Raw genomic sequence first — 27,044 nt, forward strand, 5'->3', positions numbered from 1 at the left:
AGGAATTCTTGGGGTTTGTAATTCTATAGATCTATAGTTCTTAGGGTTTTCAGTTATGTTGATTGAAAGGGTTTAGTTTTTGTTTCCATTTAACACCATTTCCTAGGGCCTCTCGGCAATAGTTGAAATTGTCAAAAATATATCTGCTATGACTATTACTATGTCTGTGTATTTTTATTTTTTCAGTTGGTACAATGTTCGGTGTAATTGACTCCGAGTATATTGAATTGATATATTCATCTATATATATATGAATATTGATATATTCATTTATATATGGAACAAATAAATATTTATTACGTAATGGCCATCGTCTATTTCTCACGAATTATCCATTAAATTAACCTGTTTTGTTCTCTTAAAAAAATGCTTATTCAATTGGAAATTAGAAAGTAAATTGAATAGGGAAATTCAATAGGAAATTCAATAGGGAAGAGAAAGTAAATTGAATGTGGCATCGTTTTTGAAGTGACATTTTTTATTATAACATTTTTTATTATAATAATGTAGTGATCGATATATCTATAAATGGAATATCAAATATAATATGTTCAAGTATGATAAAAAACGATTGAGTGCAACATTAAATTTTATAAATTGAAATGGCTTTTATGATAAAATCATAAGACCATACAATGAAAATGGTTATGAAATAAAAAAGTACAATAGGAAATTCAAGAAATATGTAGTTTTTCGACGTGCAAGCACTTTATGTTAAAGAAAATATCCCAACGGATAAGGTCCTAACAGAAGAATGTTATAAGAACATTCTATTATTCAATTTGGAGGACTTCAAATGTAATAGATATCTGCATTGAGTTCATGACCTAGAATATGAAGTAAGATGTTTCGCTCAATGGGTGCCTAAGAAGATACCTGATAAGAAAAAATGTATCAGATATTCGAAGACCTATACTTTTGCCCCTTTTATCGAAAAGAATGGAGAAGCGGTAATGCTTTAAGTGAATCTAACCTTGACAATTGAACAAAATAAAAAAAAACTACCCAAGAGCCATTTTAATGACTAAAAATGAGTGACACTATAGCATGTGATCAGTTGCTAAGGTCAAAGCTACAAAAGAAAGTAAATTGAATGTGTTTTTTTTTTTTTACCAATTTTTACCAATCTGGTAGAAATATGAATTACCCTGTTGGACAAAACTAAGAAAAAGAAGAAAAAAACCTTTTACTGACTCCTTAATAGTGGTAAATATGACAAAGCAGATGTAAACAATCACAATCTTGACTCTCAACCGACGAAATTTTGAAAACGACAACCCTGGTTAGTAATATAGCTAATAATAACAGTTTACCTGCTTCTGCAAGCCGTTTTCTTTATTTAGAGGAATTTTGACAGTTTCACCCTCAATACGTTCTGCCCAAGGCTGCAGCTCTCCAGAAGCGAAGATTGCATAAAAAATGACCCCTAAAAAGTGAATCACTCCAGCTATCACGAACACAGTTTGCCATTCTTCCACAGCCTGGAAAATAAATTATTGTCATCATAAGATTGGAAAATCTATAGATGGTGGTAAAACAGCTATTTTGTCCACGAAAAATTGTTTTTATAAAAATTGGCACTTCATTTCTAATGTAATACAATATTAATTATAGCAAATGTTATTTATGTTATAGCTAGAAAAATTAAATTAATAATCTTGCGAAGCTTTCGTAAGACTGCGTAAAATAAGCTTACGAAGAAGTTGCATAATCTATCAAATGACCAGGCCTTAGAGGAGATAGAGGAGATGACCAGGCATTAGAAGGAGAGAGGGGAAGGTTGGACACCATGACTATCACATGTGAAGTGTCGAGATTTCAACGACCTTTTCTATAATCTCTTATATTGCATATAACTGACCTATTTTTTTTATTTTGTGCTCCCCCCTCCAACTCAGTCATAAATGTCGCAGCATATCCTGCAACATTATAAACTAAGTGTACAAGAGTTTTCCTTGACGTTCAATATTTTTTTTTACAATTTTTGTTATCAAGGGCGTATCCAGGATTTTTGTTGGGGGGGGGGGGGGGGGTTACAACAACCTATAAAAGCATCAACATTTGTTTATATTGTTGTTTTTTGTCACGTTTTTACGGGTTGGACCCAAACTTTTGACGTGAAGGGGGAGGGTCAAACCCTGAGCCCCCCTGGATACGGCCTTGTTTATAATTCATATGATCATAGTATTTGTCAAATCAATTGAAATATCTTAATATTCAATGGATTATTTTGAAATTTTCTTATTTCCAAAGCCCTGATTTTGTGGGAAAATATTTTCAAGCTAATAAAAAGTTTTGCCTCCTATTTGAATTAAATTAAAACAAAACAAGTTTTTTCGACTGAAAGTAAGGAGCAACATTAAAACTTCAAACAAACAGAAATTATTACGTATATGAGAGGGTTCGACACCCCGTCAATACCTCGTTCTATACGCTAAAGTTCAAATTTGTTTTTCCAATTCTTTAAGAATGACCCCTGAATTACAAATCCGTTTAATTAGAATAAAGAGTCCTTTTGAAAGTACAAAAAAAAACTTTAGCATAAAGAGCGAGGCATTGACGAGGAATCGAACTCCCTCATATACGTAATAATTTCTGTGCGTTTTAAGTTTTAATGTTGCTCCTTATTTTCAGTCGAAAAAACTTATTTTTTATTTAATTTCTGATAATTTTTTTAAATTTTGCTGGGAAGTCCGGCGTCCCCTTCATAAGAATTTCTCTTCCTCCCATGAAAAATTCCTCCATGGAAAGATCCTCCCACGTAACCCTCAACAAGTTAATACAACAGTCCGCATGTCAAATACAACAGTCCGCATTTTTGCAGATAGGTGCTTGAAACCTCTGCAATAGGGTTTTCTGATACGCTGTATCTCATGTTGTGGTTTACATTAAGATTCTATGTCTTTTAGAGGGTGTTTCCTCCTTTTTCAAAAATAAGGCAAATTTTCTCAAATTTTCTTGTAACTTTTGATGGCTAGGACTACACTTAATGAAACAAATATATTTAAAATCAGCAAATATTCCGAACTTTTTGATGTATTTATCGATATCAAAAGTCCGTTTTTTAGAGTTTCAGTTACTATTGAGCCGGGTCGCTCCTTACTTACAGTTCATTACCACGAACTGTTTGATATGAGGGAGGTCTTCCCCTCATCAATACTGCGCTCTTTACGCTAAAGTTTGAATTTTGTTCTAATTCTAAAAGAATTACCTCTGAATAACAAAGGCCGTTTAATTAGAATAAATAGCTCTTTTGAAAAGAGCGGGTAAAGAGCGAGATATTGACAAGGGATGGTATTGACAAGGGAAACACAGGATGGCTGGCCCCAGCCCCCCATTGCACTTCCTGGCTGAAGGGCGACGAAACGGAGATCAGCACTGCCGGTTTGGACCTTAACGGTCTAGTGCTGACATACATACTTACTATACTTATTAACAAGGGGGCAAACCCCTCATATAAATAATAATTTCTGTTCGTTTTAAGTTTTAATGTAGCTTCTTAGTTTCAGCTGAAAAAACTTGTTTTTATTTAATTTCTGATTGTTTTTTAAATAATGCTGGGAAATACAACGCCCCTTCTTGGAAATTCTCTTCTCCCATGAAAAATACCTCCATGGAAAGTTCCTCCCATGTAATCCCCTTAGGATTACAGCTTGAAACCTCTAGGATAGGAGCTTGAAACCTCTACAGTAGGGTTCTCTGATACGTTGAATCTGATTGTGTGATTTTCATTAAGATTCTCTGGCTTTTAGTGGGTATTTCCTCTCTTTTTGGAAAACAAGGCAAATTTTCTCAGGCTCTTAACTTCTGATGGGTTGAAATAAACCTAAGGAAACTTATATATTTAAAATCAGCACAAAAATCCGATTCTGTTGATGTATCTATTTGTATCAAAAATTATGATTTTAGAGTTTTGGTTACTTTTGAGCCGGGTCGCTCCTTACTTATAGTTTTTTACCACGAACTGTTTGAAAGACCCGATCGATAAACAATGCAACTAGATAGTTATGTAAGCTATTATTACATAGACCAGCAAAATTGTTTGTGCATTGGCTTTTAGACTTAATTATGTATAAATTTAACTTTGACATAATTTTTATTTTACTTTGACATAACTTTAAGCATAATATGCTTTAATTACTAGTTATGATTTTATATATAAAGGGTAAGGGTCCAGTAGCTTACATGTTCCTTTACTGCGTTCCTTGTTAAACTAGTGTAAAACCCCGTGGTCAACTAATACCTCATTGTCAGACGTGAAGAAAATCTACAACTCAAATTTTTTAGATCAACAAAAAAAAATTCTAGTGAATAATATTCTGCTATCAATCGTCAGTTATAGGTCAAATATGAAAGAAAACTAAAGAATAGATGAAAATTATCTTAAATATGGCAATTTGGGCTAAAAAACTTGTTTCGGCACAATTTTGAGTTACAAGAAAACTGTAAATCAATTTAATTGCACATGGACATGCGACAGTTTATTTCATTTTTTCGATTAATAAGAGCTTCACTACGAATAAATATTAAATATTACAACTTTACAGCGGAAAATTTTATTCATAGCGGTTTCTTGTTGGTATTTAGGTTCAAAGCAGAAGGAATCCTAGCGACTTACAGAGAATGAATGCTGGGAAAAGAAGTTTTATTTAGGTAGCTCATGAAAATCAAAGTTTTCTTGTCCTGAGATCTATAATTTTTATATTTTATATCTTATTTGCATGTAGTTACTTTATATTTAGATAGGTGCCCCTCCCCCAAAAGGCTATAAATGTCTAGGTAAATGATTAATCTAGTTGAACAGTTTTCTTGGTCAAATAGAACGACCCTTCCCTGTCAAATGCTTGTTTTTGGATAGTACTTTGTGTATATAGATATTTATTTCTTTGACGCTCAATCCTAATGAAATATACCAAAGTAAGATAAAAATAGAATAATTTAGAAAATAAATTTGGGCTATAGATTTGCACATTAGGGGGGGGGGACGATAAGAAGCAGGTCTGCATGCCAAATGTGTTGGGTACAATTATTCTGCATATTATGTAGTAAGAATTGTTTTCTAACTTCAAACTGTCCAAATACTTTAACCCCCCCCCCACTCAATAGGCAAATATACAGCCCTAATCATATATTTTCCATCTATTTTGTCACTTCTTTTTGTCTTGTCTCACGCTACGCTGAAGGGAACTAACGAAAAAACTGGTTCTACAAGGCATCAATGAATGAACATACAAGTACCGAGACTTATTCTATAGACCGGAGGTGAAATTATTTTCACCTACCCTTACTTATGTGCAGCTGCCCCTATTTAGAGTAGTCAGAGGCAATGCTCGAGTGTTCCCTTAGTAAAGACCCTTGCGCCTTCAATGTAATTAAATAAAAAAAAACATTTTTTTTAACTGAAAGTAAGAAGCGGCATTAAAACTTAAAACAAACAGAAATTATTCCATATGTGAAAGGGGCTGTCACCTCATCAACGCCTCGCTCTTTACATATTTGAAATCAGCATAAAAATCTGATTCTTTTGATGTATCTGTGTCAAAATTTCTTTTTTTAGAGTTTCGGCTACTATTGAGCCGGGTCGCTCCTTACTTACAGTTCGCTACCACGAACTGTTTGATGTAAAGTTATGAATGGATTTTTCTTGTGTGTGAAGCTCTCTGTTTGTTTAACGTGGTTACTCGGTATGGTTTTTTATTTATTCTGTAGTGTAATCTTTCATTAACAGAATTTTTGCTTGTTCTGTGCTTTAATTATTGCATAAGTTTAATTATGCTCGTTGTAGATTTTAATATTACTCTTTTTTTCCTTTGAAAAACTTCTTTTTCGGGAAACATTTCTGAATTGAACATAATATAGATAGCGCCGTAGTATCGAAGATTTTTTGGTTGAAATAGCCAGCATTTAGTTGTAATACTACTTGGTCGGCTTAATAACAATACAATTGCGATTTTTTTTTATAGAGACAGTAATTCTTTATGTTCAATAATTAGACAGAGTAATGCTATACAAATTCAATAGTTGTTATTGATTAATGTGGTAGAATGAGAATGAGTGTTACATTATACTTAATTTAAGGAATAATTATACTACAGCTCTTATTTTGATATAATATTAAGTGTCAATTTGAATGCTATTAATTAATTTACAAACATATAAAATATAAATATTCCAAGAAAACAATCCGATTCTTATTATCCAAGTGAACTTACTCCGTGAACAGCAATGTTGTCGGACACTATGGGGCAAAGCATTCCTGAGAGGGTTCCTACACCGTTGGAAATACCCATAAGAATACTGGCATATCTTGGAGCTATGTCCAAATGGTTCACATTGTAGCCTGAAAAAGATAGCAAATAGAGATAAGAGATAATACAGAGATAAGAGATAAGAGATAAAAGAGATAAGAGATAAAAGAGATAAGAGATAAAAGAGATAAGAGATAGAGATAATACAAAGTGGTAAGTGCTTCAGTTTATAATCAAAGCTTTCCTTTAGATTATTTCAAATTTGAGTTTTAGTGTCGGATTTATAAATATTAAATATCATTAAATATCAACTTAAATATTGAATTTATAAATATTGAATATAAATTTAAAGACCAAGTTATAAATATTAAATATCATTAAATATCAACTTAAACACTGAATTTATAAATATTAAATATAAATTTAAATATTAAGTTATAAATATTAAATATCAAGTAAAATATCGAATTTATAAATATTAAATATTATTTTAAATATCAAGCTATAGACGTTAAATATCATTAAATATCAAGTTAAAACTTGGTATTTACATCATGAAAGAGTAGCTTATAAGATGACTTGGAAACAAACTCAAAGTCAAGATGATTCCATCATAGAAAGTCTTATCTAGAAAGAGGGAAAGAGGAAGGGTGGACTCTCCATATTCGGCAAAAATAATAATATGAAAAAGACTTAATATCCTTATAGATCTCTTTGGAGTTGGCCAGGCGATAAGCTTACAGCAATGTGGGGTGGAGAAGGTGCGCGTGTCAGTTGTTCAACCAAAAGTGGCCTAACACCGTAAGGAATTTGCATGACATTGTCACGGAGAGTAAAAAAATTCAACGAATTGGCTGATCGTTTGTTGTGTTTTGCGTTGGTTTGCTTTTTTCTTAGAATTTTCTAGGTTTGTTTCAGTTATTTTTTCTCCGTTGATAAAGGCTTCCGGATTTAAAGACGATATATTCAGACTTTTATCATTTTTATTTGCATAATTTCTTTTCACTGTCTTATTAAAAGTTTTATTCATTAATTAATATTTTTAATTCGTTTTTAATTGAAAAGAAATGTTAAAATTACGCCACTTCACACTGCAACTATAGGATTCTTTTCAACTGAATGATCAGACACAAATGGGGGGAAGGGTCCCTTTGCTCCTCTTTGTGGGGAGCATTAAATAATTCCAAATTTGGCATCATCGTGCATATGAAGATGATTCTTTTGGTCAAAAACTGCAAACTTTTGGCTTAATGGTTTTTGTATTTATAAGCAGGTAGATATAACTATTCGCTCCTAGATAAGTTCTTAAGCAGCTCTGTAAGATGTTCCAGTGCCTCACAAGTGGTCAAGAGAAAAAAAAGACACGTCAGAAAAAAGACTACACATACAAATAGGGTTTTTCGTTGTTTTGCCTTTCTAATAACATATTTTTTTCGATTCCACGCCATTCTGAAGTTTTCAGGCTATTTTTCGAATTTACTGTTATATTTGTCTTTACAACGAACTTTCGTGGTTGTAGCTATAACCTAGTAAGAGGTTACTATTAAGAGCAATCGGAATAATTCTTACCATTCCTGAATCAGCTATAAATGGCATTATTTTCACCAGATATTTGTTTTTGAACGCATTTTTAAATTCCTGGTTACTATGGGTCGTTCTTAGTCCTTTACTTAGTTGATATCCTTAATTAGTGCTATAGAATTTAGAATACCTGATATAGCGAAGCCACTGAAGCCCACAGCCAAAGTCAAAGCAAAAATTCCACCTGCTGTGCTTCTAGAATAGGCTACGACGAGAAGAAAAACTGCTTCCATCCCGAACCCACCGCAATTGAAGAGTTTTCTAACATTTGTTGTTGATAGAATACCAGAGGTGCGAAGAAAATCTGCAAGTTGGCCTCCAAGGGGAACTACCATCGTCATAAGAAGATGCGGAAGAGCTGATAGAGCTCCCGCCTAAAATCAGAAAAATAGTGTCAATATTTGATAATTTATTTAAAAGTTCGTTATGAACAACTTAAAAAAAAAACAAAGTTTATATGAAAACGAAAAAACTAAAAAAATATATATTAACAAAACGACAAAAGCAACATAACTATAGCAGAAGAAAAAAAAATTATCAACTCAATTGCAAATCAAAAAAGAAAACTAAACCATGGTAATATTTTATTTCAACTCTTTAAAACGAAATGCATACTTAATTTCTTTCAAGAAGAAAAAAAAACGTAAAAATTATACTTTAACCAACTAAAATTAAGAAAGATTAATATAAAGTAGAAAAAGGAAAATCAGATCGTCCCGAATAAGGTAGAACTAAGTCAAAAGAAAAAAAAAATTATAGGAAATTTTATACTCATTACGAGGTGTGAAGCATGAAAATTTGAATGGATTGTGATAAAGGAGGATTGTGTGCAGCTGTGTTGGCCTCAAGTAGCTTGTTGCTGCAATAAGTTGTTATTACCAGTATTATTATTATTTATTCGAAAACCCGTCATACAAAAAAGGAAAAGACGGAGCAATAAGCAAAAAAAAAAAAAAAAGAAAAAGAAAAACACATAAAATTAGGAGTTATACATGTGTTTTGTATTGACGAACGCTGGAGCTAAAATGTAAATCAGCACTTATAACAAATTAAACAAAATGAGAAATAAAAACCCAATTATACACTGCTCTGTAAATATGCAACAAGTTTCTGTTTTTTTTTTTAGGCTCCTAAATACTGGAAAAACATACATAATCTTAACATCATTGCATCAAGCCATAGTTGGTAAAAAAATACCCCACAAAAAAAAAACCAAACAATCGAAGGTGGATTAAAAAAGATATACTGTAGATAATCATATTAACTTGTGTAAATATGACAAGAAACGGTAAAAACAGTTAAACGACACTTGCGCCCGCTGGTCTTGAACTCAGATCACTCTCAACAAATGATTCATTTACTCCGATATACATAAATACCAGAAACAAGGAAATTATTCAATCACGGATCCTTCTACAACTTTACTTAAAGCAATATGCTTAAAAGAATCGATAATTAATAAACAACTCTACTATTAGTAATATACGCAATATATTATCACAAAAAATTGACACCAAAATTGAGAATAACCAGCGTCACTTAAATTGGACTAATACTAAAATATACTAAATCATCAGTCAGTTTAAAAACTGCAGAAATTACAATAAACGCGAAAACAAAAACTTAAAAAAACAAAAAAAAAAAAACACAACAAATACATCTTAACTAATGGGTTAATATTGACGACCAGGGATGATTCAACTTCATTAAATGGGAATTATAAGCACCAATTTACTTTTCCACATCTATAATGGGGTCAACAATGCTGAATTTTCTACTCAGATAAGAATTGCGCGTCCAAGATGGACAACGTAAAAGATATTTTGCGAATCGGAAGAAAACTGAACGAATTTTTGACTTGTCAGAATTTGTGAGCATTTTCCAAAACGTCGATATGTACAAATAATGTGGTAGAGCGAAAGAGTTAAAAAGTTTCGAGAGAAGATGCCGGTTGAACCGTAACTTATTAGCTACAAAAGAAGCATATGATAACCCAACTCTACACTCAATGTGAGCAATTAATAGTTGTCACGTGTGCATTACTGACGAACCAATGGGAAAACTGAGGTAGGTGATATGATCTACTGGATTAATCCTATTGTTACCGAGAGGAATGTCCCTGGCCAAAGCTTGCTTCCAATTGAAGATTACAACTTCGGACTTTTCAGCATTGAACTGAAGACCTAGTTTTGCATACTCAGATTGTAGCGTTGCAAAAATCTCGCTTATGCGCTGGATAGTGCGGCTCAAATTCAGAAAGTCGTCTGCATAACATACGAGAGATAAATCAAGACCAGTAAGGATGAATGATGTGGGAACAGCTGACTGTGCATCAAGAACTCCATTATTGAAGAGTGAAGGGGAAGAAACAGCACCTTGACGGGTACCTTTTTCAACATTGACAAAAATATTAGGGGTTGGTGCATAGACTTGAGAGCCGTCAACTTTAGCTAATGGGTGAAGTATTAGGCGAACTTTAAGACGATAATACATGTCTCGAAGGGCTCTGATATATGAGGGGCTCACTCTACGTTTTGCTGCATGGAGTAGCACAGCGGCGTGAATGAGAGAGTCGAACGCTTTACGAACATCATGCCCAGCCAACACGAGAGTTTCACCTGATGCATCAGCATCGATCAATGCGTTTGCCACAACCGACAAAGCGTGGGCACAACCGAGACGTGGCTGGAATCCAAATTGGTTAGGTGGAACATAGCATTTTGCGTTCAGTTGGTCAATGAACAGAAGTTCCAAAAGCTTACAGAAGGTAGTAGCCAGTGTTACAGGGTGGAAGGAGGAGCACTGTGTAGGGAGTTTACCTTTCTATGGACTTGCAGTGAGATCTCCGATTTAGAAAGAAGAAGGTACAAATCCTTGCGTGACAATCATATGCATCAAAAGAGCAATATGGTTTACCAGCAGCTCGCTTCCATGCAGAATGTGAAGAGCGCTTATTTTATCGAAGCCAGAAGATTTCTTACGCTCTAGGCGTTGGATTGCTCGCAGTACAGAATCAGCTGAAACAACACAATTGTCGGTTGGACACCTAGACAGAAATTTATCAAGCTTATCTTCATATTCGGACTGTAGGGCGGCATCTGGTGGGGAGAATTCAGCAGAGAAGTATGAATTCCATTCGGAATCAGGAATAACTTGAGCAGATAGGTGGACCCTAGGAGGATCTCTTGATACATTTCTCCAGAAGGAAGGTTGGGACAGAGAAGCTTACTGGGATGTCTCTTCAACTATTTGGTTTATGTGGATACATAGTTCTCTTGCAAACTTTCTTTTGGTAGAAAGACGAATGTCAGAAACCCAGCCAGAGTGAGGACGGTCGCACTGGAGCCACAAATGGTACCAAAATTTGGATTTTCTCCAAGCTTCAACTAGGCTCGGATTACTGGACCAGTGCTTTGTGACAACCAGACTTATACGTTTAAGAGGTATGATCGATTTTTCTGCGCATTACAGAGCATGTAAAATATGTGCAAGATAAATATCTAGCAAAATCCGTATTTCATTTACATCAGCTTCCAGATTTTTCATGAGCATTTGCGGTGGAGCTTGAATTTTATGAAGGACAGAATTAGTTACTGCAGCAAAAAGGTCATCTTGGATATTTTCCCAATCCCTGTAAAATTGGGCGTGGGGCTGATGTGGTTGTGTAGTGGGAGTAGACTGAGCAGAGGAAAAATAAATAGATGCAGATATTGGAAGGTGGTCTGATAGTTGGAAATCAGTAACGACGTGAACAGGTGACACTTGGAGATTTATAAAAAGAAACTGCATGGTCAAGGTTCGATACGTGACTTGAATGGTGTGTGTAAGTGTAATCAAGATCTTTCGGCAATATCCTAAGCCAATCATCAAAAATACCAGACAAAATAGAAGTACGCAATCACGAGGTGTCAGTTAAATTACAGTTAAAATCTCCTATGACAATACAACACTTACCTAACAGGCGAATCTTTGAAAGGCAAGACCCTAGTTTCTCACACGCAGAAGTAAATAAAAATTCCGATCAGTTATTGCGATAATCTGTTGGGAGATAGACGTTTACAATAACATACTCTTTTACACGGACAGCAAGAAAAAAATCACATGAATAAAAAATACTCGACCGGCACGAGGTCCTAACAAGCATCGCAATACCAACCGAGGGGTGGCCACTAGAAGCGGATCGTTTAGCGGGCACCGAATAGCTAGTAAAATTATTGTCAATTTTCAGAAGGCCTAAACTATGACTCGTAAAAAAATACTCTTTAAAGTACAGTACGTCACAAGAAAGCAAACCTTTTATCACAGGAATTTTGACTAAAAGTCCACCATTAATATTCCACGAAAGTACAGCTTGCGTAGTAGTAGACACATCCATGTCATACCATGGGCTTTGCACGTTCACTGTTGTTATTGGGACACTTTACACTGTAACAAGTATGGCCGGCAACTTCACATTCTAGACAGAACATTTTTTTCCGAGCATTGAAAGGCATTGTTCGAGGTGCGATTGCATGATTCACAGCGTCAGCAGAGTGCCCGATTGGAGCACTGCGAGGCCAGACGTCCAGTCTTATGACACGAGAAACAACGTTTTGGGAGATATGCAAATACTTGTGCAGAAAGCTTTTCGTAGCCAACTTTCACAGAAACTTTTAAGAACTGATCCAGGTTTTGTTTTGACTCAAAGTAGACCTTGAACACTCGGGACTTTCCGCACTGTGAAACTTTCACGCAATTTGGTACATGAGATTTTACTTGATTCTCATCGTATTCGATCGGTACACCTTTCAGGATCCATATAAACAGTGGGGATTTCACACTCACCGAGATGCCTGAGGTACTGTTTTTAGCATTCTCGGCAATTTTATTCGCTGCACGCTTTGACTTAACAACAAGTCTCCATTCCGAAGTCGATTTTTTAAGTTCACTTATTTCAACTGAGGCCTCAGGGCAAAGTTTATCGACGAAGTCCTTACGAGCATTAGGTGAGGTCAGTTTTGCAGTACAGTTTTTTAGTATAACAGAAACCGTAGGAACTGGGGCAGGGTTAATTGTTACGTTGATATCAATTTTTGCTGGACAAATAGGGCCTGAATGCGTCACATTCTCTAAAAAGCCATCTATTTTCTGAGAGAGTTCATTAACTTTCGAGACTAAAGTAGCCAAGACTGCCTCTCCGATTATTGGTGTTTCAGAAGGTGAGAATAGAACAAAAGTGGGAACAGGCAAATTATCCTTTTCCGCCTGATTTAACTGTTTACAAATATCAAATACATTATCTTCATCCTTTGCATTTTTCACACACCGGCTCTGAATATTCAGCTCTTTATACAGAAACTCTTTAGCACTGATAATAGTACCATGATCAAAAAAACTTACAGCTTTTCCGATAATCAGATCAATTTTCGCACCATCAAGCATAGATCTCGTGACAAAGTTCAGTAATGGGTTTAAAATAATTTTCCTATTTTGATCGGTCATTGCACAATCTAATTATCATAGCCAGGGACGGTCGAGTATTCCAATCAAAATATATATGTAGTAGGTCAATCTATTATGTAGGTCAAATAATGTAATCCAAGTTCAAGGTGAACTATTTTCAAATTCAAGTCCGATTATGAAGTTAATTCAATAAAAAGACCATAGGGAATCACAAATGTCTTACTGTATTAACAGTTTTACTGTATGAATGAGATTATATCCAAAAATTTTGTGATGACCAAAGACTTAACACTTTATCCTATTTCCCTAAAAACAAAAGTAAAGGTCCCTTTCCCCATTCCCCTTAAAAAACCTGGAAGGTTCACTTCGATCCCCCAGCCGGGAAACAAAAGAGGGTAGGGCTAACAAATCAATGTGTGAAATTCACCACCCATGCTAATTGAAACTTTTCGGTTCCGTTCCGGTTGGCTTTGGGTACTCGTTGTATGACTTCATGCAGTTGTTTTAAGAAGATTAAATATGAATTTATGACGTAGACAACTATTCAGTTAGTTTTATTGGAGTCTTTTTGCTACTGCCTTGAATAAGTTCTCTTTTGTAGGAATTGTTTTGTTCTTGTTTTATCCAACTGTTACATTACTGGTTCAGTGGCGTTAGTTCACAAAAATCTAGAGGATGGGCAAAAAATATGGTTTTTAAAATCTAGAGTGGTATAGGGTTAATGTTTCTTTTCACAAACAAAATACCAAAAAAGATTCAATGAAAATACTGAAAAAGATATTTTTCAAAATCTAGAAAAGAATACCCCACCCTCAGTGAAGCCCTTGTGATAGTTGCAGATAAATACAGTGGACATTTTTCATCAAAATACTGCAAGAAAACAAAGTTTCCTAGAGCTGCATTAGCTGCATCTTTCTTTGAATTTTGGGTAAAAATTGGCAGTTGCCCTCGAAAAAAAGAAGTGATGTGCACCCCTTTCTAAATTTAATTAAATGTCCCTGAGATAACATACATGTCCCTTTTACGTCATTTAAAATTCACTGAGCTTTAACGTATTCATTGAGTTTTAATTCATTGACGTTCAGTCTGAAACATACCGTTTGCAACATAGCAACAGCTGTGACTTTAGCACATATATAGCACATATAGCACATTTTACATATGTGGTACGTTAAGAACTTTACGCCCCTATTTTTTAAATCAGAGCTTACATTGTGAATGCACTCAAAGAGCTTTCCAATCCTTTTTAATCTTTTTTAAATAGTAAACTCGACACTAGTAATTTTATTTTATAGTTTCACCTATTTTATAGTGTATTTACTTAGTTTTGCTACCTAGCTGTGGCTAATTTTGACCTACCTTAGCAATTTCGAAATGAAAGACTTGTTTGAAATAGGTTGGTTGTTGTGTGAGCAGCAGATAAAAAGTCCAGGAACGACAGAAGTTTGCAACAATGATGGCATACACAGGCATTGAAGTGAAAATTTTCTTCCAGGGAGTTGTCCTCAATGTAGGCGTTGACGTATTGACGTCTTTTAGTGAATCTTCAATGTACAGTCTTTCTCTTGCAGATATTGTGGGATGAAGACATGGTTTTTGAAATGACAGCCAGTACCAAAAAATATACCAAATAATTCCAGCAGCTCCTAGAATAATATAAGAACAATTTTAATCTCAGTATCTTTTGGTTGTAGCCAGACTGCCAAAACGGGGCTGCAGTTAAACAGGGAAGCTTACTTTACAGGCCTAGCACTAAAAAGGTATGATGTCAGCAGACCAGTATCCTAAATAGCCTAAAGCGTATATAATTTTCCAGTATTTAAGTAAAACTTCTTTTTCTTGTGAGAATAAACCAAATTTTATGGACCTATTTATTTAACTTAATGCTTAAAAGTGTACATAGTCATTCAAAAGTTAATATTTTCCCCCAAAATTTGGGTGAAGTGCTTTAGGGCCTACATGTCTTAAAGGGGTAAAAAGCAACTATAGATAAAGTTTTTCCTGGGGTTCCAGTAAGATGAAATGCATTCCATTTGCCACAATAAAACGTGTTTAGAATTTGCTGACCTTGTAAAGGTCCCAAGAAATTTAGGAAAAGTTAGGATTACCCTACATACCCTACAACCCATATTATCTAATCTATGCCTACCATACCCTACAATCCCTACTATTCCCTATAACCCACATTATGCAATCTATACCTATCATACCCTACAACCCCTACCATACCTCACAACCCACATAATCTAATCTATACCTACCATAACCTACAACCCCTACCATACCCTAAAACCCATATTATCTAATCTGTACCTACCATACCCTACAACCCCTACCATTTCCTACAACCCACATTATCTAATCTATACCTACCATACCCTACAACCCCTACCATACCCTACAACCCACATTATCTAATCCACTCTCTAGTCATATTAATTTTGTTCAGTTCTTCTCATTACTTACCGTGGCGCAGTAAGACTGAGATTCCTTTGAATCGTAAACCAAAGAAGTTCTTTCTATGCTGCAGGAATTTGGGGTTTATTAATATTTCATTGGAAGTAAATAAATTTTCTGCGTTAGAGAAAATCAGATCGATGAAAACGAATCTTTTCATTCTCTGAAACATTTTTATCGTCTAAAGGTAGACGTGAAGCTTAAACATTAGGGCCATTTTTATTTAATTTTTCTATGTCAGATTTAATAGTTTTACCCGCTACAGTTTTTTTTATTTTATATTTTATTTATTTTATGAAAGTAAAAAATTTATTTATTTTTAATTTTTAAAATGACATCTAACTACAGTGGAAAAAAAATTCAAACTCTAGGGTTGGCGTCAAATTTTAATCTTGTCATCTCTAAACCGATGTTTTTTTAGTAATGATTATCAATCATCCGTTTCTTAAAATCGGTTAGATAAAATATTCAGCTGGATTTTTCCTAGAAGAAGCACGAAGAAGCTAAAAAAACCTGGTGAAGAGGGAACGACAACGATAATGATTTTTGAAGCTACCGTCTTTTGAATTCAACTAAATTTATTCACTTTCTAAATAGAGAAATTTTATCATTACATATAACGGCATGTAACATAACGCCATATAAAATTCATTTATTACAGTGTTGTTAGACATAATAGGGATGAGACACCTAAAACTATATCTTTTGCGGGAATTTTTGTTTTATTTTAGAGGTATAAAAAAAGGGTACTTGTGTGATATAGCCCCTACCTATATACCTAAGTATGATACAAATATAATACTTTATAAACAAATTTGGGCTATATATTTGCAAAATAGGGGGGGGGGGGGTAAAGTATAGCGGGTGTGCATGCCTAACGTGTATATAGAAAATTCAAGGCTAGGAGCAGTTTTTATAATCAAAACGTCCAAGAAAGGCAGCTTACCTGAATCTTCGAGTTCCATTGTGAACTGGAGATTCGAATCAAAAGAGTTCAAATGTGCCAAAAAATTGCTTAGAGAGTCTTGTCCATGTTCCCAAATAGAAAGGATATCATCAACGAAAGGAAACCAGGTAGAGTGTTTTAAGTGGAAACTATTCAAAGCAGACTATATGAAATCCATGTAAAAATTTTCCAAATAAGGAGACAAGACAGTGCCCATGGATAGGCCCATGATTTGAAGGAAAATTATCTTTCTTAATTTAAAATACGAGGAGAACTTGTTGCAAAGACGAAGAAGGGTCATTATCGTATCAATTTCCAAAGTTTTGTAATCCGACCAAGCTGAATTTTCCTCTAATTTTCTTTTAAGACTCTAGGCAGGTATGCCTTTCCAAAAACTAACCTGACAAGTATGTGTCCAATAAGAGAGTCATTCATACTCCTGCCATTTACCCGTGCCTCAGCCATTGAAACATTTGCCTCTCAATTACTTGGACTATCTGGTCTTGGCTTAAGGTCTTGGTTAAGGCCTGCTCACATTTATGGAAATCGCAAGAAGTGTAAATAGCAACTGCATCAAAACTAGATAAAATAGTATTTTCTGTTGTACTTTGATTTTGTAACTTCTCAACAAGATCTATGGAGTTTCTTATATAGGATTTCTCTGTGCTTAAAAAAGGCTTAAAAATGGTGGCTAAGAAACTTCCTATACCCGTAGCTGGAGAACTATAACGTGCTACAATATGCCGTGACGGAATATCTTTCTCATGGAATTTGGCCGACCTTAAAAATTTACGGCTGAACAATCTCTGGGGTAAGATTTTCTCTACATTTGAGGGGTAATTAGTCTACTATCTTTTAAAATTAGTAGTTCTTTTCTCAACTGCTGTGTGTATTTGTCCATGGAATCAATTTTTATTTCTTTTTAAGTATTTTTATCCATTAAAAGGGTGTTAACTTTTAATTCATAATCTGCATAATTCATAATTACAACTGTGTTTCCCTTGTCCGCTCTCGTAATCACTGTGTTTTTGTCTTTTTTCAAGTTTCGGAGGATTTTAATTTCTTCCTCTGATTGAGTTGAAAGTCACAAGGATGACCTATAATCAAGAATACTCTTTACAATTTCAACTCTGAGTATTTCTGGATTTTCGGCTTCACCATGAGAGCTAAAAATAGGGGACTCCACGCCCGTAATAATTTCTGATGTATTTACGTGTGTTTGAGCATTGCAAATTTTGGTCCTTTTGAAAGAATACTTAGCTCCTTGGATGTAAAAACCTTAGAGGATAGATTTTCCAAAGGAGGGCCAGGACAAAATCTAGGAAGGAAAATCCGTGTTTGCTGAAACTGTTGAAATTCCAGTTGTTGCCCCTCCTTGACCTCAGGCTCTGGGGGTTTGTTTCAACCCCAAAAGTCTTTTCGTATTATCTTTGGACTATTTTGGATAAAGTGGCTATCTCAAAATTTCTATTGGATACATTTTGGGAAAATGCGACGTGCTTGGGGGGTAGCTGCCCTCCGATCACTTTGACTCTTAAAAAGGGCACTAGAACTTTTGGTTACCAATCCATAGATCCCCCTCCGAAGTTTATGTGACCACCCTTTCTATAGAAAAGCCTTATATGCCCCTAGGGCATAACTTACAAATCTTGCCCTGAGGGCTGAGGGAGGGGGGGGGGGGTACTCATCCTCAAAGACATAATATTTGGACCTTTCAACTACGCCGAACAAAATGGTTATCTCAAAATTTTCATTGGATGTGTTTGGGGAAATTATGGGCGAGATGGAGTGGGGGGGGGGTCTTTTTGCCTTCCAATCATTTTTGACCATTAAAAAGGGTACTATTCGTCTCAATTTCCTATCGAATGAGCCCTTTTCGAAGTTTCTACGACAACTCTTTCTATACGAAGTGTCCTGATCTAAAACAAACCAAAAAATAAATAATACATTGTGTCAACATCGTTCTTTACTGAGGTAGCGCTATTGCGTTCCTTATGAAGCCTTCATTTAACCAAGTTGATTAACTTCACATTTAATAAAATTTTATACGGTAGTGTATAATTGGGCATTTGGTACCATGGTGTAGGGCTAGTGATTTATTACGTGTATGGGGAGAGGATGCTTGATGCGTCAAAAAGTGTATTTTTGCACATAATTTTTTTTTTCTGTGAGCACTATGGTAAATATAGGAAAGAGTATGGAGGGAGGTATATAAGTTATTCTTTAATCTACTTCATTTGTGATTAGCTTAACTATACGCTCTGTGCGGTGATGAACCCCTTCTTATTACAAAAAAAAAAAAGTGTAAGTTGTAACCTTAGTAACTTTGAAGATTATGTTCATATTCTTACAAGCATAAAATGCTAAGAAATGGAAGAGAATGGAAGAGAAATGCTGGGTTTTATGTTTACTTTGTATATATTAAACAATTATAAAGCAAGTTCCTGCAGTACAATGGCTAAAAGGCTCTCCTTTAGCTTTGAAAGATAAGAGTTCAAAGCACTTGACACTACCAAAAGCTGCTCTTTACTTGATTAAAGCGCTGGTGGGAAATCCCTTTTTAAACCATACCTAGCCAATTGGATGGCACACTGGACTTGCAATTATGTGTCCATGAGGATGCCGGTTCAAGTATTGATGTTGCTAAGTCCTGGCTTGGGGTGGGGTCATTGGTTTGACTCTGCAAGCTAGACCATCTGAGTTGTGGAGACCTTTGAAGCCTGAGCTTTGATCCAGTTGGGCTTGCCACACCATAAATTACAATTATAAATTATGCAGAAACGAAATACAAGGAGCGACTCTTCCTAACAGTAGCCAGAACTTAAAAAAACCGTTTTGATAGCAATTGATAAATTAAAAGTATCAACTTTTAATGGTAAATCCAAAGACACGAAATTCGTTAAGTTTGAAGTTATTCAGTTAAATCTATAACCCTAAGAAAATTTGCTCCATTTACGAAAAAAAGGACAACGGTTTCCTATCTATGCTCTTTTTTTCGTGAATTGAACTCAGTTTCAAACTCGTCCTGGCTAACTGTTTTTTCAACATTTTTTTTTAACTTTTTTTCAGTGAGTGGCTAGCTAAGATAGCCAATAACTTTTTTTCAAATATATTCGATTGCTTTAGTTCTTTGTTAGCCTACTATATACAAGAAATTAAGTACCACACAAATTGTGTTAATCTCCAGGCAAATTTTTCACTACCAATATATGGCCCTACCGATCAAATTGCATTTATTGATATATAGGTACATACGGGGATTTTTGGGAGCAGTAGCCTTCTTCAAATCATGAAGGGAGTGAAATGGCCCCAAATGAAAGTTAAGAGCAGCATTAAGACTTAAACGAGCAAAAATTATTCTATATATGAGGGGCGCTTGCTCCCTCTCAAGCCCACTCTTTAGGCCGAAGTTAAAGTTTGAAGCTTTTTATCACGATTATTCAAGGAAAAAATCTACTCAAAATTATTTAGGGACTAATTTTAGTTCATTTTAAGTCTTAAGTGTCACCCATTTGAAAAAAAAACTATTTTTTTTTTACATAATCTATGCAGAATCTAGAGCCTCTTTAGTCCCAAATCATGACCACGAGAAGATAGATCCCAATACGCAACTGTTATCTGTGTCAAAAACGTCTGCAGGAATTCAATTAGAAGATTCAAACTTGGAACGTAGGTAGGAATCCACTAAAGACACGTAGCACGTAGCCTGCCTAGCTAAAGGCAAAACAGTTTTCATTATGTGCGTTTCTTTTATTTTTTATTTTTTGTTGTTGTTTACTTTTGTTGTTTTTATTTGTTTATTTTTTTCTCCCTGCTTTCTCGGCCATAGTCCCTTGTGTTTCTGTGTGTGTATTTGATGGTTAATGTTGAATATCTTAATTTTTAATGGAATACTGAATATCTATATGGAAAATAAAGAAAATCTTACGAAGTTCTGGTATTTTTGTTTGTTGGTTTAAGCAGTGGTAAAAGTCCCTATGTGTACTTGGTTCGCCAGACATGGGTACTGGAAGTTTTTTAGGGGGCTGAGGTCGTATTTAGTTAGCACCCTATTTTCCAGAAATATATTAAAACAGTAGAAGCTAGGGAACATATAAATTATATATTAGAATTATCGCTTGTACACATTTTATGTTTGTTCCGCGCCAAGCTTTAATCTCTGAAAGTTAACAAAAGTCGTGGACAGGATTCTCCACTCAAAACCACTTTTCGTGCCTTGTATTAACGGAACTTTTCATTACATTGAACTGCTTTCTATTCCTTCCGTTCGTGGATGTTTATCTAAAAAGGTTCAATAAACAGGGAAGCAATTGGACATCAATCATGCCTGTCTTGATTCTGGATTTTTTCAGTTGATGCGTAACCGATTAGAAAGAAGGGGAGAAATCACCCCTAGAAACCCCTTTGAATGTCGATTAAGTTGGACTAGACGATAAATCGCTTTTCGATTTTGCCGAGGCTTTCCAATCTTGTTGAGTTTTCTTTACCAATGACTTTTCCAGGATATACGAGAGTAATTAAACTTTTCTTCAATGTTTGTAGAATTTTCTTTGTAGGATAAATTAAACAAAACTTTTTAAGGGAGAAGTATATTTTAAATCACGATACTATGAAAAACCATTTAAAACTTCATTTGACTACAAAATTCTTTCAGTAGTAAAGTTAAGTGAGTGCACAGAATTTACTCATTCATGCATGGTAGGTGAACATTTAAGAACTCCGGGTGTTTTTGGAGGCCAATAGAGTCTTACTGAAATCTGTAACTTCCCAGTCTAATCTTATATAAAGCGGGAAATCTAAGCTGAGGGCAACTATAGGGTGTAAAAATTTTGAAGCATTTAAAGGAGGCTCTTGCATTTCTGATTTGCCTCCGATTGATTTTTTAACCTAGGAAGACACTATCCTTCTTACATTCTCTAAAATGGCACCCAATATTTTGTACTCGATATAATTAGAAAGTGTCCATAATACCTGGCCAATTACATGAAGTTAAACTACGGGTAGCTGATGACAGTATTTCTCCAAAGTGCTGTTACAGAATAAACCAGTTGACGTCCCATCATCAAAAGTGAGAAAAAACTCTTTTCTTTGTTCTTACCTGAAGGTTGGAGGTAAGCAAATAGTTGCCATTGCGGATAGACTATTGCATACAGTCAGTTGGTTTCATTAGAAGGTGACACATTCTATGGCACCCTCTAAAATGGCACCCAATATTTTGTACTCGATATAATTAGAAAGTGTCCATAATACCTGGCCAATTACATGAAGTTAAACTACGGGTAGCTGATGACAGTATTTCTCCAAAGTGCTGTTACAGAATAAACCAGTTGACGTCCCATCATCAAAAGTGAGAAAAAACTCTTTTCTTTGTTCTTACCTGAAGGTTGGAGGTAAGCAAATAGTTGCCATTGCGGATAGACTATTGCATACAGTCAGTTGGTTTCATTAGAAGGTGACACATTCTATACGTGGTTTGGTAAGCATAGCATGATTTGTCAAACAACTGAGGGTCTTTCCTCTGATTTTTCCGCTGAAAATCTTCCGACACACTAATTGGATAGCTTACGAGAGACAGCACTGCTGAAGTAAAGAGTGAAGTGGGCCCTATAAATTATATTTCTTTTTTTCTTCTCACCGAGGCACTTTGAATGGAAGGTATTGTTGTAGAAACTTTGGATAAGGCTCATTCAATTGGAAAGTGAGCAAACAATTATGAGAGGGCAAGCTATCCCCCAATTCCCCATATTCCCCAAAGTCATCAAATATATATTAAGATAACCACTTTGTTCAGCATAGTTGAAAAATAACTCTGCCTCTGGGATGGCAACTCAACTTCCAACAGCCCTTGGCCAAAAGGCTGGAATTCACTCGTCGTTTATATATAGTATTTTTTTGGGGAAAGCTGGCATATTTGACCCTTGGTGTCAAAAAAGACTAAGGTGAAGTTTTCAGGGAATTTTAAGGGGAGTGTTGAACTAAAAAAAAAACACATTATGTGCATGCAAGTTGTAAAAAGGGCATATCTCAGGAAGTGTTTAGGTTATTAAGTTTAAACCTTCAGGAAGGAGGATCAGTTCACGCAAAGGCAATTTTTCGCATGCTACTGCTACCGCTACTACTATTAATATTACCACTACTACTACTTTTACTTCTACTACTGAAACAAATACTACTTCCTTTGTGGCTACTGCTGAGGCTAAGGGTAATTCAATTCAATCGTTTATTACCCACAACTACAAGAGAACAAGTAGTACAAGTGAAGTATAAGCATAGTAATAAAAAAGTAAAAAAATAAAATAAAAAAGAACATCAGCAAACACTAGCAATTAATTTCTACTAAGAAAAAAACTGCAAAAGACCATGATCAGGGCCAATATTACAAAATGCATCTTCAGGTGCATTTTGTAATAAGGTGAAAATTTTGAGGAAGCATCGAGGAAGACGTTGAACAGAATACTGACATACTATGTGCATACACGTTGTCTAAAAAGTGTATCAGCAATATCTTAAGGACCGCTTACGGTATAAAGTTAAAAATTCATAGCATGATGAGCGGGATGTTCAACTTGCCAAAAATAGAATATGTGCATACTGCTAGTGCTACTGCTACAACTGTTATTACTACTGCTATTACCACTACTACTACTACTATTACTACTACTACTACCACTACTACTACTGTTACTTCTACTACTTGCTACTGCTACTAAGGCTAAGGGTATCAAGGTGAAAGTCTTAGAGAATATGGAGGGGGAAGTTGAACTAAACTAAACTAAATTATATTCATGCAGGTTATCAAAAGGGCGTATCAGCAATATCTTAGAAACGGCTTGGAGTATTAGGTTGAAACTTAGAGGGAATGTTGAGGGGATGATAAACTAAATAAAAACCTAATATGGGCATGCATGTTTTCAAAAGTACATATCAGCAATGTCACAGGAACTGCTTAGGGCATTTAGTTGAAACTTTCAAGGCATATTGAAGGGGATGTTTGAAAAACCAAAAGGCGCTATGTGCGGCCTACTACTGGTATTGCTACAAATGCTATTACTACTACTAATACGACTGCTACTTGATACTGAATCTAAGGTAAAACTCTCATGGAATATTTAGGGCGATGTTGAACTAACCAAAGAGTACTATGTGCATGCTACTGCTGCTAATTTAATTGCTACTACTACTAATACTACTACTACTACTACTACTACTACTACTACTTCTACTATCGCTGCTTCTGTTACTACTGCTACTACTTCTGTTACTAAAAATAAGAGTAAAAAATTGAGAATTTCAAAGAGTTTTGAGGGGATGCTGGAATAAGTCAAAACACATAGTGTGCCTCTAGATTTTCAAAAGGGTATATCGACAATACCTCATGAACGGCTTAGAGCATCAAGTTGAAACATTTAGGGTATGTTAAGGGAGATTTAGGACAGACCGAAAGGCACTGTATTTATACTACTGCTACTACTACTGTTACTACTACTACAACAACTGATACTACTGCAACTGTTACTACTACTATTACTATTACAACTGCTACCGCTAATACTACGATTACTGAAGCTTTGGGCTTACAGGGGAAACCTTCAGGGAATTTTTCTTTAAATTGAAGTACGCTATGCGGATGCAAGTTATCCAAAGGGTTTAAGAGCTATATCCCAGGAGAGGTAGGCAGACCGGCAAAAGGACGTATCAGCAATATCTCAGGAACGGCGTAGAGCATTATGTTTAAACTGTCACAGCCTGTCGAGGGAGATGTTGAACTAATAAAATTGTAGAGGATACGGGCCCACGATCGGCAGGTTTTGACTTTTTCAATTCTCCAGGCATTATTTTAACCGATAGGAAGTTGCTGAGTATGCCAAAGCAAAGTTAACTCAGTGGGTATCATCCCCCCAAAAAACAATTAGGAATACTCCCCCACTGTTCTAGCTGGAAGCTACTCTTTCCTAGGGGCCAAAAGTGCCGAACCTGGGCCACCCCGGTACTGGTTCGGCCGTCTTTGGCCTACGTTCGGCCACCTGATAAGACAAACAGAAAAGTGCCCAGGAAAACGTTAAAACTTATTTTACGGCTACAAAAGTATAAAAGAGTATGATCAGTATAAAAAGCTAGAGAATCAGCTTCAGTAAGGTTAAAAAAACTGACAGAATATTCATTTCAAATTGTAAATTGATAGATCAAAACCAAAAGTGAGCCGCTTCACTAATCTTGGCGTTCCACCTGCAACTGTCGGCGGTGCCAGTTTCATTTCAACTTCCGTCTTAAAGACACCAGCTGTCTCGTCAGTTAGCGAAAAGTCTCTTACTCCATTCTTCTTCAGAAATTGGACCTCAAGTTCTTCAGTTACTACGTCTTTGATAATGGCAATATAGTGAACGGGATTCCCTTTTTTGCTCTTCAGCCCAACCAGAATGTAATCGTCAACCTTGACGTTCTCAGTGTCAAATTGGAAGCTACTGGCAGGGGGCTCGTCTTCAATGCTCATACTGGAGTCTGAAGAGTTGTTGTATTCAGGTTCACCTATGTCAGAATCGTCACTCTCATTGCGATTCTTGTTGAGAGAAACAAGCTTTTCGTTTTTTAGCCTTTTCACTTCTCTGACTTCTTCATTTCCAGGACTAGGGCCTTCTTGGCAGACGCAGCGTTTATCTCGGCAGTAATTCGTTCTTTCACAGGGGTGTCGGTGAGATCTTCTGACTTCTTCATATTGTTTTTCCCGATAATTTTTCGCAGGGAGCCTTTCGGGAAGGGGTTCGTATCGACGATCTCTTTAAACGAATCATTTGCTGACCTTTTGTCTATGTTAAAATAAAAGTCTAAATGTCCCACAGGACTTGCGCTGGGCATAGATACTTCATCGGTGGGTGCTTCAATAGATGTTGTTGGTAGTCTATCTGAGACATAGGACGAGAGGAACTCATAATCCTTTAAGACATCTCTGTTTGTGACGCAGATCCCACTTGCTCTGAATCCACTGATGATATTCTCAGGAGTGAAAGCCTTCGGACATGCTTTCCTCAGCAGTTCGGCAATGTTATACATTGATATAATTTTAAATTTATGTGGAGTCATTAAACTTGCAGCTTTCCGGTTGTAGTAGGTCTTGAGTGGCCCCATGACTGTCCTGTCTCATGGCTGTAGTTTGTGAGTAGTATGGGGAGGGACAGTTAAAAGTACAACGCCATTATTTTTAGCCAGATCAAGCAATTCAGTGGTGTATCGGCTGATGTGGTTATCTAGCACCAGAAATACGGGAGACTGTTTGAAGGGTTTGACATGATTGATAAAATGCTGCAAGTAAAGCAGAAAAAGGGAGGCAGTCATCCAGCCAGAAGCATTTTCTGAGCCGGCCATAATGGCTCCCTGTAGAGCCCCCTTGAGTAAAATTTCCGGCCATTGTTTCCTGTGGAAAATAAGCAGAGGAGGGACTGTGTTCCCAATGGCATTAACACCAGCACACATCGTGGTCAACTGGCCTCTTTCCGCTGACGTGACTTTCCCTACTTGCTTCTGCCCTCGCCGTGCAATGATTTTACCAGGCTTGTGGACGGTTGTCAAACCCGACTCGTCTACATTCCAGATGTCTTGTGGTCTGAACTTGTTTTTATTTAGGACCCGCTCCAGGTTGTCAAAGAAAGATCCTACAGTGTGAAGGTTGAAAGAAGTCGCCCATCCTAGGCTTGTATCTTCTGGCGTTCTTACTGATAGAGTCTTATGGTGAGCCATAAAACACGATACCAATCCTTGCCTGCAATGCCTCCACCTCCAATAGCTTCGCATTTCGAGTTGTCTGGCAGTTTTATACCCTTAGTAATGGCATAGTTGTATGCAAGTTTACGCACTTTCAGCGGAGTACAGCCGAAATACATATCAGCTATCGTATTCAGGTAAGTTTCTAGTCCTTTTACTTACTCCTCAGTAAATATTTGTCTTGTGTTATAACCGGGTGTAAAGAAACTCAGGTCCAGGCTTTGTGGAGGAATATTCAGCTGCTCAACTTTTTTCAAGTAGTCTTGCAGTGTTCCTCTAGGGACACCCATGGAACTTGCAGAGGGACTGACTGACTTCTTTTTCGACTAAGACAAAAAAACTGATATGATATTCTCAAAATATGCTGTTTACTCAGCTTTTATAAGCATGGCCCACGTTCGGACGCCTTGGTTTGGCATGCTGAACCTGCCCCAGACATTGTGGCCGAACGTGGGAATTCGCCATCTCGTGGGATGAAAAAATGTTAGCACCAGACCGGTGAAGATGGCGCGTCTTCGAAGATGCCAAAAGACAGGCAGTTAATCAGAGAATGCAACTTGAGTTTATGTCCTATCAAGTATTTATAGTTAGGCGTAGAGCTTCAGACAAATCTT

The 27,044-nt window shown here is 36.0% G+C and overlaps 1 protein-coding gene across 1 annotated transcript in view; it reads right to left on the bottom strand.

The window, feature by feature from the left end:
• Window positions 1–27,044, bottom strand: part of LOC148952516 (vesicular glutamate transporter 1-like) — a 71,924-nt gene that overhangs the window by 25,497 nt on the left and 19,383 nt on the right. The window contains exons 5-8 of the mRNA XM_089089218.1: window positions 14,631–14,917; window positions 7,960–8,203; window positions 6,213–6,340; window positions 1,314–1,481 (exon numbers count right to left, since the gene is read on the bottom strand). Coding sequence (XP_088945344.1) covers window positions 1,314–1,481; window positions 6,213–6,340; window positions 7,960–8,203; window positions 14,631–14,917 — 827 coding nt within the window. The remainder of the gene's footprint in view (window positions 1–1,313; window positions 1,482–6,212; window positions 6,341–7,959; window positions 8,204–14,630; window positions 14,918–27,044) is intronic.

Source organism: Artemia sp. Qi Xiang Cuo, chromosome 5, assembly GCF_049724085.1.
Source record: "Artemia sp. Qi Xiang Cuo chromosome 5, ASM4972408v1, whole genome shotgun sequence".
Taxonomy (NCBI): Eukaryota; Metazoa; Arthropoda; class Branchiopoda; order Anostraca; family Artemiidae; genus Artemia; species Artemia sp. Qi Xiang Cuo.